We start from the raw sequence: 17,413 nt of genomic DNA on the forward strand, positions 1-17,413 counted from the left end.
CACAAACCTGTAACCTTTGTTCCATCTCTGGTCTCAGCAGGGACACCCACTCCAAATTCATTTTCTCCAATGACTCTGAAGTAATACATTGCTCCCTCTTGAAGATCTTCAACTTTGTAGGTCAGTTGGTGGCAATTGCTGGTCACAGATACCCATGCCTTCTTGCTGGCCTCACGTTTCTCCACATGATATGCTTTCACAGCATCACCACCATCATTTGCTGGAGCCTCCCATGCAACTGTCACAGAGTCTATTGTAACCTCCTTGATTTTGACATTAAGCGGTGGTCCTGGAGAATCAAGAACCTTAACAACCATTGGTAGTGTCGCTGTCCCCAAGCCATTCTCCAGTGTGACTGTGTATTCTCCAGAGTCATTTCTTGTGGCGTTCTCAAATGTTAATGAAGTAGAGGTGTCACTTGTTTCGACGGTTGCTCTTGCCTTTAGATCTACTTCCTCCTTAGCCCAAGTTGCAGAGGGGACAGGTGTACCTCGGAATGGTGCAGTCAGTGTGAATGAGTTGCCATGCTTGACAATCAATGTCTTGCGCATCTCTAAGTCAACATCAAAAACTGGCTCCTCTGTCTTATCCTTTGCCAGCTTAGGCTCAGAGATTTTACTGAGTCTGCTCTGGCCAATCTTGTTAATTGCCCTAACAGCAAACTCATAAACGTTATCAGTTGTAAGTCCAGAGATAGTGAACTCTGTGTTTTTGATAAGTGGAATGGCCACAGTCCAGTTATCCTCCTCCACGACTGGTGCCTCCTCAATTTCCTCCTCTTCTTCCTCCTCGTCTTCATATTCTTCCTCATCACTTTCCTCTTCCTCTTTAGGTCTTTCCACATACTCTCTATACTCAACACTATATCCAAGAATATGAGCCCCACCATCAAATGTTGGTGGTTTCCATACAACACTGATGGAGTTATTTGTTGAATGCACAATCTTTGGTTTTGTTGGTGGTGAAGGCACAATCAGTGCATCCATAGCAAGGAATGGGGCGGATGTATCACTAGGAGGACTCAAACCAGCAGCATTTTCAGCATAGACACGGAACTCATATTCACAGCCCTTGCGAAGTTTAGTTGCTTTAGTAGTACACTCAACAACAGGCTCTCTGTTTACACGAACCCAGCGCATTCCTGATTTGTCCCGGCGCTCAATCACATATCCTGTGATCTCACTGCCTCCATCACCAGCAGGCTTTACCCAGGTGAGTGTCATCTTGTCTCTGGTTACAGCTGTAACCTCAACATTGGTTGGAGCTAATGGGATGGTGAATGGATCCACCATTTTGACAACATCACTGTCCAAGGCCTCGCCAAGTCCAAACTTGTTCACAGCCAGAACCCTGAAGATGTACTCATTCCCTTTAAGAAGTTTTGTGACTTTGTATATTGTCTTTTTCAGGTCTCCGTGCACCAGCGTCCAAGCAAGGCGGCTTGTCTCACGCTTTTGAACAACGTAGTGTGTAATTTCAGCACCGCCTTTCTCTTGAGGTGGACCCCATGCCAAAGTACATTCTTCTGCTGTGAGGTTGCTGATCTCTAGAGGTCCAGCTGAAGGACCTGGTTTGTCAAGAATCACACAGTTCACAGGCATGTTAACTGTTCCAGCAATGTTCTGCAGTGTTAGGGTGTACTGTCCAGAATCAGTTCTCACAGTATCCTTTACAATTACTGAAGTGCTGGTTTCTGTTGAAACAATTTGAATCCTGGCCCTCAGCTCAATCTCTTTGCCATCCTTTGTCCAGGAGATAACTGGGGCTGGGCGTCCAGCAATATCTGCATTGATCTTCAGGACTTCTCCAGATTTTACAACGACAGCAGCTCTGAACTTGACATCCATCATTATGCGTGGAGGATCCACGTCTGCTTTGACAGTGATAGGGCCTGTGCAGTCAGATGGTTCACTGAACAATCCTGCAGCATTCTTTGCAATGATGCGGAAGTCATACTGGCTGTCCTCTGTTAGACCTGTCACATCAAAGTAGGTTTCTGGAACATTGGTAAAGTTGCACCTCATCCATCGACCCTCGGGTAGATCCCTGCGTTCAATAGTATAGCCAGTCACCTTAGCTCCACCATCATACTCAGGCTTTTCCCAAGAGAGGGAGACAGATGTTCTTGTAACACTGGTGACTGTTGGCAGACCTGGAGGGTCACATGGGTCTCTTGCAGCAACAGCCTCACAGGCCTTGCTGCATTTTCCAATTCCAGCAATGTTTTCAGCATAAACACGATATTCATACATCATTCCTTCTTCAATGCTACTAACTTTATACTCTGTGTCTTTGATCATAACTCTGTTCATCTTATTCCAAAGGATACTGCTTCTCTCCTTACGCTCAAGGTGATAACCAATAACTGTGCTACCACCATCATTGACTGGCTCATTCCATGTGACCAACATAAAGGATTTGGTTGCATGTTTCACCAGAGGGGTAGAAGGAGGTCCTGGTTGCTTGAAGTTATACTGAGCTGTGATTCCAGGGGAGTCCAAATATGTACTCTTTCCATAACGATTAACAGCGTATACACGGAACTGATACTCTGCACCATGTGTTAGTCGACTGGCCTTGATTGCGGTTCTAGCAATTTGTGATGAGACCAACTGCCAAACTGTTGAGTTTGTATCCCTCTTCTCAACAATGTAGTTGTTGATTGAACAGCCACCATCATACTCTGGTGGGGACCATGAAATAGTTATGCTATCAGCAGTCACAGCGTCCACCTTAATAGCAGTGGGTGGACCAGACTTGTCAAGTACAATGATTCCGAGATCCACAGTTATCGTACCACCTGTGTTGGCAAGAGTGATTTCGTATTTTCCAACATGTTCTTTAGCGGCCTCCTTAATAACAAGTTTGGTTGAGACCTTTGAATTTAGAATGGTCACTGAGGTTGTTTGCTTCAGAGGAAGACCATCTTTCTTCCATGAAATAACAGGCTTGGGACGGCCTCTCATTGGAATTTCAACCGTGAGATCATCTCCAGCTTTCACACTGTAGGTGTTGAACAGCATACTGACTGAGGGCTCTATATCCTGGTCCTTTGCAACTACAGGTAATCCTAGTTCCTTTGGCTCACTCTTTCCCTTCTCATTAATTGCAACAACCCTAAAGGAATATGTTTCTCCAGATGTTAGGTTTGGGATTGTAGCTTCCAGTACTTTGACTGTGCAAGCTGTACCCCACTTATCACCACCTTTAGCTTTCATCTCCACATTATAACACATGATTTTGCTTCCGCCATCATGAGCAGGCTTCTCCCATGAAAGTGACACACTGGTTTTGGTCATATCAGTGAGCATGACTTTGCCTGGGGGTAGAGGTACCTCAGAAACCTTAATTGGATTTTTCGTCTCAGACATCAACCCAATGCCATACTCATTGACAGCACTCACACGGAAGTAGAATATGCATCCTTCTGGCAGCTCATCAATTTTAAAGGAGTTCTGTAGGCAGTTGCTTGTCACAGTGGTGTAAGCCTTCCTGGTCGATTCTCTTTTTTCTACAATGTAATTGGTTATCTTTGATCCCCCATCTGTAAGTGGTGGATCCCAGAAGAGTGTGACTGAATCCTTCTTGATTTCTTTGACTTCAAAGTTCTGTGGGGCACTTGGTGAGTCTAACACTCTGACATTTATAAGGGCAGATTTTGTTCCACTGCTGTTTTCTATGGTCAGTGAGTACTTGCCACTGTCAAAGCGGTTGACATTGTCTATGACAAGCATTGTGTATGAACTGGTGGCTTCAATCTGGGCCCGTTCTGTCAAAACACCCTCAACCTTCTCCCACTTAACTGCAGGTTCAGGTTTTCCTCTGATTGTGACAAAAAGCCGCAGTGTTCCACTTGCACGTACAGAGACGACCTTCCTGAGGTCCGCATCCAGCTCAATTTCTGGTGCCTCCACCTTCTGTTCTGCAACCACAGTGCCATGGACATCTGCATGTTCTCCTACTCCCTCTGAGTTGATGGCACAGACACGGAAGTTGTATTCTGAACCTGCCTTCAGATCTCCCACGGTGTGATGTGTCACCTGAAGGCCAGCGGGAGGAGTACATGTGGTCCATTCCTCAGCTGTGGCCTCTTTCATTTCAACAATGTATCCCTTAATATATGCCCCACCATCAGTGGCAGGCTTACCCCAGGCCAGGGACACCGTTGATTCTGTGTGGTCTGTCACCTTAGGATGGTGTGGTGGTCCAGGTGGTGTTGTTACATCACATGCTCTGTAGAACAGTGAAAGGTCACTCAAGTCTCCCACTCCAGCCTCATTTTCTGCAGTAACACGGTATTCATAAAAGTGACCTTCCATAAGTCCTGTGACTTTGAAAAACAAGTCAGTCAACTTCTGTCTGTTGCATTTGGTCCATCTCACACTATCTTTGTCACGCTTTTCAAGATGATAGCAGTCAATTTCTGCCCCACCATTTTGCTCAGGTGCTGCCCATGACAAAATCATATAGTCTTTTGTTATTTCAATAGCTTCAGGTGCTGTGGGTGCACTTGGTGGTTTATATGGATTACGAGCAGTAATTGGCTCAGTCTCCAGAGCCTCTCCTATGCCATATTTGTTGACAGCTCTGATCCTGAAGAGGTATTCATTACCAGAGAGCATGTTAGTCACTTTGTAATTCAGAGCTTGAATGTTTGGTGCAATAACAGTCCAGGAGAGTTTGCTGGTCTCTCTCTTTTCTAAAATGTAATGAGAGATATCAGCACCACCATCCAATTGAGGCTCTGTCCAGGATAGGAAACACCTCTCAGCAGTGACTCCAGTGACTTTGATAGGTCCAGTGGGTGGGCCTGGTTTATCCAAAACCTTTACAGTGATGGGTATTGTCTTTGTGCCACCAATATTGGTGAGAGTGAGGTCATAGTGACCACTGTCTAACCTTGTGACATCTTTAATTGTCATTGATGCAGTTTTATTTGTGGTTTTCACTTCAATGCGGAGAGCCTTTTCCATTTCTTTACCTTCCTTCAACCACAAGACATCAGGAAGAGGTTTGCCATGAATGTCAGCATCAAGAAGTAAGTTTTCTCCTGCATTGACAATAATGGCTTCTTTGTATTTAGGATCCATGGATACACTTGGTGGTTCAACTTCATCTGTAGCTGTGATTGGTCCAGTGCTATCAGACGGTTCACTGAACATGCCTGCGGCATTTCTGGCAATAACTCTGAATTCATATTGTTCATTTTCTGTCAGGCCAGTGATAGTGAATTCGGTCTCAATGACATTTGTGAAGTTGGCTCTCAACCAGCGTCCCTCAACTGAAGCCAGATCTCTCTTCTCCACAACATATCCAGTCACTTTACTGCCTCCATCATATTGGGGCTTTGTCCAATGTATCACAATATGGTTCTTGGAGATAACTCTTGCCTCAGGAGTACCAGGTGGATCACATGGATCGCGTGCAACAATTGAGTCTGATATTTTGCTGCATCTACCAACACCAACAATATTTTCAGCTGAGACACGGAATTCATAACCAATGCCCTCCTCAAGATTACATATTTTGAATAAAGTATCAGTAATTAGAATCTTGTTCAATTTAGTCCACAGGATGCTGCTTCTTTCTTTGCTTTCCAGATGATAACCAATGACTGAGCTACCACCATCATTAACTGGCTCATTCCATTCAATGATCATTTGTTCCTTAGTTGCAGACTTGGCAAATGGTGTTCCAGGTGGGCCAGGAGGTTTGTATGGATACTGCACAACAATTGACTTAGAGTCCAAAGATGAGCCCTTGCCATATCTGTTCTCAGCAGATACTCTGAATTGGTACTCAGCACCAGTCTTCAGCTTAGTGATTCTGAGTGCAGTTCTAGCGAGCTGTGCAGTCACAACTTGCCAGATGTTGCCAGTTGTATCACGTTTTTCCACAATGTAGTTTTTAACTTGACATCCACCTGTATACTCTGGGGGGTCCCATGCGAGAGACACAAAAGTGTTGCTCACTTCACAAATTTTAAATGGTCCTGTGGGTGGACCAGGTTTGTCAAGGATGATGATGCCTACTTCTTCAGTTGTTGATCCAGCACTGTTAGTGGCTGTGACTGTATATTTTCCAAAGTCGTCCTTACATGCTTCTGTAAATTGAATGGTAGTGGTTGTCAGTGTGTTCAACACATTCACTCGACTTGTCACTTTCAAAGATTGGCCATCTTTGGCCCAAGTGACCTTTGGTTTTGGCCTACCAAATACGGGGATCTCAACCTTCAGATCTTTACCAGCTTTGACGCTGTATGTGTTAAACATGGGCTTCAAGCTTGGTTCAATAGTCAGGTCACTAGCGATTACTGGTGCAGCAAGTGGCTTGGGCTCACTCTTTCCCTTCTCGTTGTGAGCAATGATACGGAAGAGGTACTCCTGCCCTGAGGTCAGACCTTTGACAGTTCCATCACATGTCTTTGTGTTTGTGACAACACCCCACTTATCCGTTCCCTTGGGCAGCATCTCAATTAAATACCCAGCAATCCTGCTTCCCCCATCATGCTCTGGTTTCTCCCATGCTAGAGTTGCACTCTCTTTGGTGACATCTGTCAGGAAAACCTTTCCAACAGGAAGAGGCACCTCAGAGGCTTTGGATGCTGTTTTTGTTTCAATAGACTGTCCAACTCCATATTCATTCTCAGCCATAACTCTGAAGTAATACATGGCTCCCTCAGCAAGGTTTTCAACTTTGAATGATGTTTTAGAGCACTTGGTTGATACATTTGCATAAGCTTTCCTTGTGGATTCCCGTTTATCAATGACATAATTCTTGATTTTGGAACCTCCATCAATTAGTGGTGCATCCCAGACAAGAGTAACAGAGTCTTTCTTGATTTCTGTAACAACAAGGTTCAGAGGTGCTCCTGGAGTATCCAGCACTTTAACTGTGACAAATTCGGACGCCGAACCACTGCTGTTTTCCAGAGTAAGAGTGTATTTTCCAGAATCATTTCTGTCACAGGGATCAATAGACAGCTGTGTGTAGTTGACCGCTTTCTCAATTACTGCTTTCTCTGACAGCTCAGCCTCATCTTTTGTCCACGTAATTTCTGGAGTAGGTCTTCCCTTGAATGGCACATTGATACTCACAGATCCTCCAGCTCTTATAACTATTCCCTTCCTAAGCTCTGAGTCCAGTTGAATTTCTGGAGTTTCCACTTTCTCTTCAGGTTTGGCTGTTCCTGGTATAGCAGCTGGTTCACCAACTCCAAGTTTATTTAGAGCACAAACCTGGATTTTATATTCTTGTCCCTCAGTGAGTTTGGTGACTTCATATTTGTGTACCCGCAGGCCAGTAGGAGGGGTTACCATGGTCCATTCTTCTTCCTCAGCCTTACATACCTCTACAATGTAGCCCTGAATTGCAGTGCCACCATCGCTAAGTGGCTTTCCCCATGACAGTGTGATTGATGTCTTGGTTGTATCAATCACATGAGCATGTGTGGGTGGTCCAGGTTTATACTTGGGATCACAAGCCTTGTAATATGACGTTTGTAAGCTTGGCTCACCCACTCCAGCTGCATTCTCAGCAGCAACTCTGAACTCGTACTCATGATCAACTGTCAAGCCTGTTACTCTGAAGGACAGATCAGTGACCTTTTGCCTGTTGCATTTGGTCCATTTTACTCCAGCCCGGTCTTTTTTCTCAATTGCATAACTAATGATGTCACTTCCACCATCGGTGTCTGGTGCAGACCAGGTTAGAGTCATTGAATCATGAGCAATATTGGACACTTCCTGGACATGTGGTGCCCCAGGAGGAACAAATTGATTTTTCATTATCACAGAGGCCGACAGTAGAGGTTCACTCACACCGTAGCTGTTGACAGCCATGACACGGAAGATGTATTCATTTCCCTCCAGTAGTTTTGTTACTTTGAAAATTGTGGTGTCACATTTGTTAGACACAACAGTCCAAGCCAAACGGCTAGTCTCTCGCCTCTCAATGAAGTAGTGTGAAATGTTGCTGCCTCCATCGTGTACTGGGGCCTGCCATGACAGAGTGCATCTATCACAATGAACTCCAGTGACATGAAGAGGCCCTTCACATGGCGCTGGTTTGTCTAGAACCTTCACCTGGAATGGAACTGTCTGTGTGCCAGCAACATTTGTTAGCAGAAGATTGTAAAGTCCGCCATCAACTCTGATGGAGTCCTTTACAATGATAATTGCTCTTGTCTCAGTATTTTTTATCTCACACCTCAATGTATTTTCAATTTCCTTATCATCCTTGAACCACTGGATGGTGGGAATTGGCTTTCCATGTACATCAGCATCAAGTTTGAATGTGTCCCCAGCATTGATGATGATCGTTTTTGTGAACTGTGGATCGATAGAGAACTTTGGTGCTTCTACTTCATCACTTGCTATGATTGGTCCACTGTTATAAGATGGCTTGCTTATAGTGCCAACAGCATTCTTAGCAATGACACGGAAGTCATACTGAGCCATCTCAGTGAGTCCAGTGACAGTGAATTGTGTCTCAATTACATTGGTGAAATTAGCCTTCATCCAGCGCCCTTCTGGCAGGTCCCGTTTCTCCACAATATATCCAGTCACCTTGCTGCCTCCATCATACTCTGGCTTAGTCCATTCAATGACAATGGTGTCTTTACTTATGTGGATGGCTTCAGGGGTACCAGGAGGATCACATGGGTCACGGGCAAAACAGCCCTCTGAGATCTTACTGTATCGGCCAGTACCAACAATATTCTCAGCAGAAACTCTGAATTCATACTCAATACCCTCTTCCAAAGGACTGGTCTTGAAACTTGTATCTTGGATGAGTGTTTTATTTATCTTAACCCAAAGGATGCTGTTTCTCTCTTTTCTTTCAAGGTGATAGCCGAGAACAGCACTGCCTCCGTCTACAATGGGTTCGTTCCATTCCACAATCATGTGATCCTTGGAAAGAGATGAGATAAAGGGTGTACCTGGTGGGCCAGGTTCTTTGTATGGGTATTGTGCAACTACAGGGGATGAGTCCAGAGCATAACTTTTTCCATAGCGATTCTGAGCAATTATTCTAAATTGATATTCAGCTCCAGTCTTAAGCCTTGGCACCTTCAACGAAGTTCTTGCAACCGAGAGGGACACATTCTCCCATGTTGTGGAGGTTGTATCTCTCTTTTGTACAATGTAATTTGAAATCTGGCAGCCACCAGTATGCTTTGGTGGAGCCCAAGAAATAGTCACACTTTGTACTGTAACTTCATCAAACTTAACAGGTCCAGTAGGTGGGCCAGGCTTATCAAGAGCAATTATTTCAACGGTTGCATCCTTATGTCCAACATCATTAGCGACATTAATACCATACATCCCACCATCATCACCTGTTGCCTCTTTAATGTTCAGAGTAGTGTGAGTGAGTGTGTTGGCAATGTTCACTCTTGAAGTTAGTTTTAGAGATTCCCCATCCTTTGTCCATGTGATTTTTGGCTTGGGACGTCCTGATATGGGTACTTCAACTTTGAGGTCTTTGCCAACACGAACACTGTAGTTGCTGAACACAGGTCTTACATCTGGTTCAATGACAAGGTCCTTGGCTTGTACAGCATATGCAAGGGTATTGGGGTCGCTCTTTCCCTTTTCATTGATAGCTGTCACTCTGAACATATATTCCTCACCCGGGTTCAGATTACTGACACTAGCATCCATAGTTTTGAAAGTGTTGATGCCAGACCATTTGTCTTGGCCCTTGACTTGCATTTCTAACAGGTAATGAATAACTTTGCTTCCACCATCATGCTCAGGCTTCTCCCATGCCAAGGAGACACTGGTCTTGGTTTGGTCAACAACAGTGAACTTTCTTGGAGTCTGAGGCACCTCTGAGACTTTGAGAGGATCAACTGTTGCTGCTGGGAGACCAACACCATGTTCATTTTCAGCAAGAACACGGAAATAATAATTGCAACCCTCCTGAAGATTATCAACCTTAAATGACAGTTTGTGGCAATTTGTCACCACAGCTGAGAACGTTTTACGTGTGCTCTCTCTCTTCTCAACTATGTAGTTTTTGATCTTGGCTCCTCCATCTAACAACGGGGCTTCCCATGCAAGTGTCACTGACTCTTTTGTGATTTCTTTCACTTTGAAGTTGGCTGGGGCACTAGGTGAGTCCAGTACTCTGACAGTAATCACAGCAGATATTGTTCCACTTGCATTCTCAAGAGTCACTGTGTATTTTCCAGTATCAAATCGGCTAACTTTGTCAATTACAAGAGATGTATAGCTACTTGTCACTTCCACCTGAGCACTCTCCTTGACTGCAGCTTCATCTTTCTCCCACTTGATGGCAGGAGTGGGTCGTCCTTTAATTGGAATAAACAGTCTGAGGGAACCTCCGGCTTTGATGCTCACAATCTTCCTGAGTTCAGGGTCAATGTCAAGATCCGGTTCCTCTGCCTTCTCCTGAACAACAATCTCTCCCAAGACATCTGCATGCTCTCCAACACCAAGCTTGTTAATGGCACATATTCTGAACTTGTATGCATTATTTTCCTTCAGATTTACAACCTCAAAGCGTGTTTGTTTTACACCAGTCGGTGGAGTACACATAGTCCATTCCTCAGCTGGTGCTTCAGAAGTTGTTGTGGCTGCTGGCTCGGCTGCTGGCTCAACTACTGGTGCTGGCTCAGCTGCGGCTGCTGGTTCTGCTGCGGCTGCTGGTTCGGCTGCGGCTGCTGGTTCGGCTGCGGCTGCTGGTTCTGCTGCTGGCTCGGCTGCTGGCTCGGCTGCTGGCTCTGCGGGAGTCACTATGGGTGCTGCTGCTTTAGTAAGACAGGCCTCCACAATATATCCTTGAATTTCACAGCCTCCATCATAGATTGGTTTGCCCCATGACAGGGACACAGTTGTTTTGGTTGTGTCAGTTACTTTAGGATTGTGTGGTGGACCAGGTTTAAAGATAGGATCTAAAGCTTTGTAGAAGACAGATGGGGAGCTTGGCACTCCCACTCCAGCAACATTCTCAGCTACTACTCTAAATTCATAGTTGTGGTTTTCAAGAAGTCCAGTAACCTTGAAGGTTAAGTCAGTCACTGTCTTTCTGTTGCATCTAGTCCATCTCACTCCCTCTTTGTCATGTTTCTCAATAATGTATCCAATAACTGGACTGCCACCATCACTGGCGGGTGCTTCCCAGCTGATTACCATTGATTCTTTCTTGACATTAGAAATTTCCACTCCCTTTGGCGAATCAGGTGGCACAAATGGAGTTTTGATTGTCACGGGACTAGACTCAAGTGGTGCACCCACTCCAAACTTGTTGACAGGCACAACTTTGAAAATATACTCATTTCCCTCTAGAAGTTTTGTAATTTTCAGAATAGTTGTTTGAACTTTAGAATCAACAACCGTCCAAACCAATCGACTTGTTTCCCTTCTCTCTACAATGTAATGAGAGATTTGACTGCCTCCATCTTGTAGTGGTGGTTTCCAAGAGATTGTGCACTGTTCGTTAGTGACGCTAGTGATAGACATGGGACCTTGTGGTGCCCCAGGTTTATCCAGAACAACCACATTGACATTCACTGACTTCTCACCTCCAGGGTTCCTCAGCAGCAGAGTGTACTCGCCTCCATCAGTGAGTTTAGCTTCTTTGACAGAAATACAAGCTATGGTGTTTGTATTCTTAATCTCTCTGTGTATGGTGTTTCCAAGTTCCTGGTCTCCCCTCATCCATTGGATTGAGGGTAGGGGCTTGCCATGAACATCAGCATCAATCTTGAAGTTGTCCCCAGCATTAACAACCAAAGTTTGAGTGTACTCTGGGTCAATACTTATACGTGGGGGGTCAATTTCATCTTTAGCAGTGATGGGTCCAGTGCTGTATGAAGGAAGACTGAATACACCTGCAGCATTCCTAGCGATGACACGGAACTCATATTTCTGGTCTTCGACGAGGCCAGTTGCAGCATACTCTGTCTCGATAACATTTGTGAAATTGGCCTTCATCCAGCGGCCCTCTGGCAGGTCCTTCTTCTCCACTACATAACCAGTGACTTTGGCTCCACCGTCATACTCTGGTTTTGTCCATACAATGGTCACAGAGTCCTTTGTTATCTTAGAGGCTTCGGGGGTACCGGGGGGGTCGCAGGGGTCTCTAGCAACATTACCCTCGGAGATCTTGCTGACTCTTCCTATTCCCACAATGTTTTCAGCATAAACTCTGTATTCATATTCAAGTCCAGACTCCAGGCCAGTGGTTTTATACGTTTGATCAACAATCAGAGACTTATTCAGCTTCACCCAAAGAATACTGTTTCTCTCTTTCCGTTCAAGATGATAGCCCAGGATGGTGCTTCCACCGTCCATCACAGGCTCATTCCACACCACGACCATGCTGTCTTTAGTGGCAGATTGTATATTTGGTGTTCCAGGAGGACCGGGTAGTTTGAATGGATACTGAGCAATAACAGATTCTGAGACCAAAACTGGACTCTTTCCATATCTGTTCTCTGCTGTGATTCTGAATTGATATTCTGAGCCTGTCTTCAGTCTTCCAACTTTGATTGTTGTTCTGGCCAAATTTGGAGATACAATCAACCAGTTCTGTGAAGATGTTTCTCTCTTTTCTACAATGTAATTGTTGATAGTGCAGCCTCCGTCATACTCTGGTGGTTTCCAGGAGATGGTTACACTGTCAGAAGTGACTTTTTCCACTTTGACAGGGCCGCTTGGCGGGCCTGGTTTGTCAAGAACAACTATTCCAATGCTTGCTGTTGTTTCTCCGGTGGTGTTTAACAGAGTAATGTGGTACTTACCAACATCCTCTCTGCTGGCCTCTTTGATAGTGAGAGTGAGGAGTTTGTCTGTGGCTTCAAAGTTAACTCTAGTGGTTCTCTTAAGAGGCAGACTGTCCTTAACCCATGAAACCACTGCTTTGGGACGAGCGACATATGGAATTTCAACTGTCAAATCTTCTCCTGAGAGCACACTAAATGTGGAGAACATTAGTTTTGCTACTGGAGCAATGACAAGATCTTTAGCAATCACTGGCACACCAATCTGGCGTGGATCACTTGTTCCCTTCTCATTTCTTGCAGCTACGCGGAACATGTATTCTTCACCTAGTGTCAGTCCAGGCACAACTGCCTCTGTTTCTTTCACAATCAAAGCCTGGGTCCATTTCTCATCCCCCTTGCTCTGCATCTCTACAACATAACAACCCACTCTGCTGCCTCCATCATGTTCTGGCCTCTCCCAGGATAGTGTAGCGCTGGTCTTTGTTACATCCTTCAGAGTGATTTTGCCTGGTGGCTGTGGCTTTTCAGACACTTTAACAGATTCTCCTGTCTCAATTGGTAAACCAATTCCATATTCATTCTCAGCTAAAACTCGGAAGTAATAGTTACATCCCTCCTGCAGGGGTTCTATTGTCCAGACTGTCTTATGACAGTTAGCATTTACTGTGGCATATGCTTTTCTTGTTGATTCACGTTTTTCTACAATGTAGTTCTTAATCTTAGTTCCACCATCATTTGCTGGAGGATCCCAGATGAGCGTGACAGACTCCTTGGTGACTGCGTTAATCTTGAGATTTTGTGGTGCTCCTGGTGTATCTAAGACACTGACAGCCACTGTGGCTGTATGTTCTCCAGAGCTATTTTCAACTGTGAGTAGGTACTTGCCACTGTCAAATCGGTTGACATTTTCAATCACTAGTGATGTGTAAGATGTTGTACTCTCAATTGTTGCCCTCTCAATCGGGTCACCATTTTCTTTTGTCCATTTCACCTCTGGTGCTGGTCTTCCTCTTATTGGCACAAAGAGTCTGAGTGTGTTGCAGGCTCTGATATTGACAACCTTGCGGAGGTCTGCATCCAGATCAACTTCTGGAGGAAGCAGCCTGTCTTCAGCTTTAGGTGAGCCTGGGACAGATGCTTCTTCACCAATTCCTTCACTGTTTGTAGCAGAGACATTGATCAAGTATTCCTGGTCCTCTTTCAAGTTTGTAATGGTAAATGATGTGGCAAGGATTCCTTCTGCGGGGGTGACAATTGTCCATTCCTCCTCACCAGGGAGGCAGGTCTCCACAATGTATCCAGTGATGTCAGAACCACCGTCATATACTGGCTTGTTCCATGCAAGTGTGATGGAGGACTTTGTTGTATCCAAGATCCTTGGATTACCTGGAGGTCCAGGCTGGTAGAGGGTGTCAGTAGCCTTATAGAATGGACTGGAAGCACTTGGTGCACTGAATCCTGCTGCATTTTCAGCAATAATTCGGTATTCATATTCATGCCCACGTACAAGGCCTGTTACTTTGCATTGTAAATCTGTCACTTTTTTCTTGTTGCATTTCACCCAGCGGAGGCCAATCTTGTCTTTCCTCTCCACATTATAGTTGGTGACTTCACTACCACCATTGTTCTTGGGTGCCCCCCAACAAACAATCATTGAATCTTTAGTGATGACCCTCACCTCAGGAGTCTCTGGAGGATCTGATGGCACATATGGGTTGTCTGCAATTGTTGGATCGGACTCCAGTGGCTCTCCAATGCCGTATTTGTTGACTGCCATAACTCTGAATATGTATTCATTTCCTTTGAGTAATTTGGTGACCTTATATTGGTTGCCCACTAGGCCTGATACCACATTAGTCCAAACCAGTCTGCTTGATTCACGCTTTTCAATCACAAAATGCTCAATCTGGGCACCACCATCATCTGCTGGTGGGGTCCAAGACAGGATGCAGTTGTCAGCGGTCACATCAGACACTCCAAGGGGTCCCCCTGGTGGGCCTGGTCTGTCAAGAACCTTGACATTAAAGACATGCTTGGCAAATCCACCAACATTGGTGGCAGTCAAAATAAATTCACCTCCATCTGCTCGTATAGAGTCTTTGTTAACCAGAGTGGTAGTTAAATCAGTCATCTTGACATTCAGTTTCAATGTGTTTTCAACTTCCTTTCCGTTCTTGGTCCAGACCATGGATGGAATTGGCTGGCCTGCAATATCTGCATCAAGCTTGAAATTTTCACCTGCTTTCAGTAGAACTACGTCTTTGAACTTGGCATCAACCATAATTCGTGGTTCTACAATGTCATCTTTGCAAGTAATGGGGTCTGAGGGGTCAGATGGATTACTAACAGCACCAGCAGAATTTCGGGCAAGCACCCGGAATTCATATGATTCATCTTGAGTTAACCCACTGAGAGTAAATGAGGTCTCAATAATGTTGGTGAAGTTAGCCCTTGTCCAGCGACCAGCTGGCAAGTCTCTCTTCTCCACCGTGTAGCCAGTGATCTTAAACCCACCATCGTATTCAGGCTTTGCCCACTGAATTGTTACAACATTTTTGCTGACATAAATAGGCTCTGGCTGACCCGGTGGATCTACTGGATCCAGTGCCAACATTGCTTCTGAGGCCTTACTTGGCTTACCGATTCCAGCCATGTTCTCAGCAGCTACACGGAATTCATAAGCAATTCCATCTTCAAGACCAGCTGACTTGAAAATGTTTCCTTTGACCATGGCTTTACTGATCTTATGCCAGACGATGCTACTTCTCTCTTTCCTCTCAACGTGGTAACCAATAACCTCGTTTCCACCATCAGAGACTGGCTCATTCCAGCCAATTGTCATTGTGTCTTTTGTAAACGCCACAACTTTAGGAGTGCCAGGGGGCCCAGGGGCCTTGAATGGATATGCAGCCACCACTGCCCCAGAGGTGATAGGTGGCCCAGTGCCGTATCTGTTCTTAGCTTTGACCCTGAATTGGTATTCTGCTCCTGTTTTAAGACGAGTAGCTTTGAACATGGTCCGAATCACTGTTGAAGACAACTCTACCCATGATTGCCCAGTAGTATCCCTCAACTCAACAACATAATTGTTGATTGGGACTCCACCGTCATTCTCTGGGGTATCCCATGAAATTACTGCATAGGTTCGAGAGATCTCATCAATTTTGATTGGTCCCTTTGGAGGTCCAGGAATATCATGGACTTTTACAATAATATTATCTGTGACTGAGCCAAGTATGTTTTTCCCTGTCATGGAATAACGTCCACTGTCAGCCCTTGTGCATTCCATTATGGACAGAAGAGTGGTTGCTGGAGTGTTTTCCACGCTGATTCTTTGGGTCAGCTTGAAGGTAGCGTCATCTTTCTTCCATGAGACAGTAGGTGCTGGACGTCCCATTACAGGAATCTCAACCTTTATGTCAGATCCTGCCTTGGCAATAACAATCTTCTGGCATACACCACGCAGATCAAACTCTGGCAATGAAGTTTGCTCCTTGATAACAACAGGTTTGCTTTCACGAGGAAGACTTCGGCCAGAATGGTTGACTGCCATTACACGGAAGATATATTCCTCATTTTCATTAAGATTCTTAGAAATGAAGTCCATTGTCTTGACTGTTGTTACATGGGACCACTGATCTCCTCCCTTCTTTTGAGCTTCAAGAACATATCCAGTTACTCTGCTACCACCATCATGTGTTGGCTTCGTCCATGCAAGACTGACAGAGTTCTTAGTGATATCTGTAGCATAGATGATTTCTGGGGGAGTTGGTGCCTGGGATGCACGGATTGGATCTGGAGTCTCAACGGAATCTCCAATACCATACTCATTCTCTGCAAACACTCTGAAATAGTATTCACACCCCTCTCCCAGGTCCGGCACTTTAACCGAGCAAGTTGTACAATTTCTTATTATGGCTGCGTATGCTTTACGTGTTGCCTCTCTCTTCTCAATTACATAGTTTGTAACCTTGGAGCCGCCATCAAGAAGTGGCATCTCCCACTGGAGGGTGATGCTCTCTTTGTCAATTGCTTTGGGCTTCAGGTTGATTGGAGGTCCAGGAGTGTCTAACACTCTCACATTCACGTGAGCAGTTTTCTGGCCTGCAGCATTCTCGAGGGTCAAGTCATACTTTCCTGCATCTATTCTTGAGCAGTCAGGAATCACAAGGAGAGTGTATGACTCGGTAGTATCAATGATAGCACGGGTGATCGGTGCTTCTTCCTTGCTCCATGTCACCTGAGGAGTTGGGCGTCCCTTAATAGGCACAAAGAGACGTATGGATCCACCTGCCCTGACAACAAGGGTTCTTCTTAGCTCAACGTCAAGTTCAAAGTCTGGAATCTCCTCATGGTCCACAAGCTCAATGAGTTCCTCAGTCTGGGCAGGTTCACCTACTCCCACTACATTCATTGCACTGATTCTAAAGTGATATTTTCCTCCAGCTTCCAGGTTGGGAACAACAAACTCTGTGATTGTCAAAGGGGCTCCAGCATTATCCTTTGCCCACTCTTCTTCCCCATCCTTTTTATGTTCAATCAGGTATCCTGTTACTGGAAGTCCACCATCTTCAAGGGGTTTTCCCCAGTTCAGTGTAGCAGTAGTCTTTGTTGTATCTGTTACTCTTGGGTTGACTGGGGGTCCAGGCACATCTAGAA

At 45.1% G+C, this 17,413-nt stretch overlaps 1 protein-coding gene across 1 annotated transcript in view; it reads right to left on the bottom strand.

Moving 5' to 3' along the window:
- ttn.1 (titin, tandem duplicate 1) overlaps positions 1-17,413 on the bottom strand; it is a 134,311-nt gene that overhangs the window by 26,005 nt on the left and 90,893 nt on the right. The window contains exon 166 of the mRNA XM_084688433.1: positions 8-17,407. Coding sequence (XP_084544559.1) covers positions 8-17,407 — 17,400 coding nt within the window. The remainder of the gene's footprint in view (positions 1-7; positions 17,408-17,413) is intronic.

Source organism: Hypomesus nipponensis, chromosome 23 (genome assembly GCF_054491055.1).
Source record: "Hypomesus nipponensis isolate SF chromosome 23, ASM5449105v1, whole genome shotgun sequence".
NCBI lineage: Eukaryota > Metazoa > Chordata > Actinopteri > Osmeriformes > Osmeridae > Hypomesus > Hypomesus nipponensis.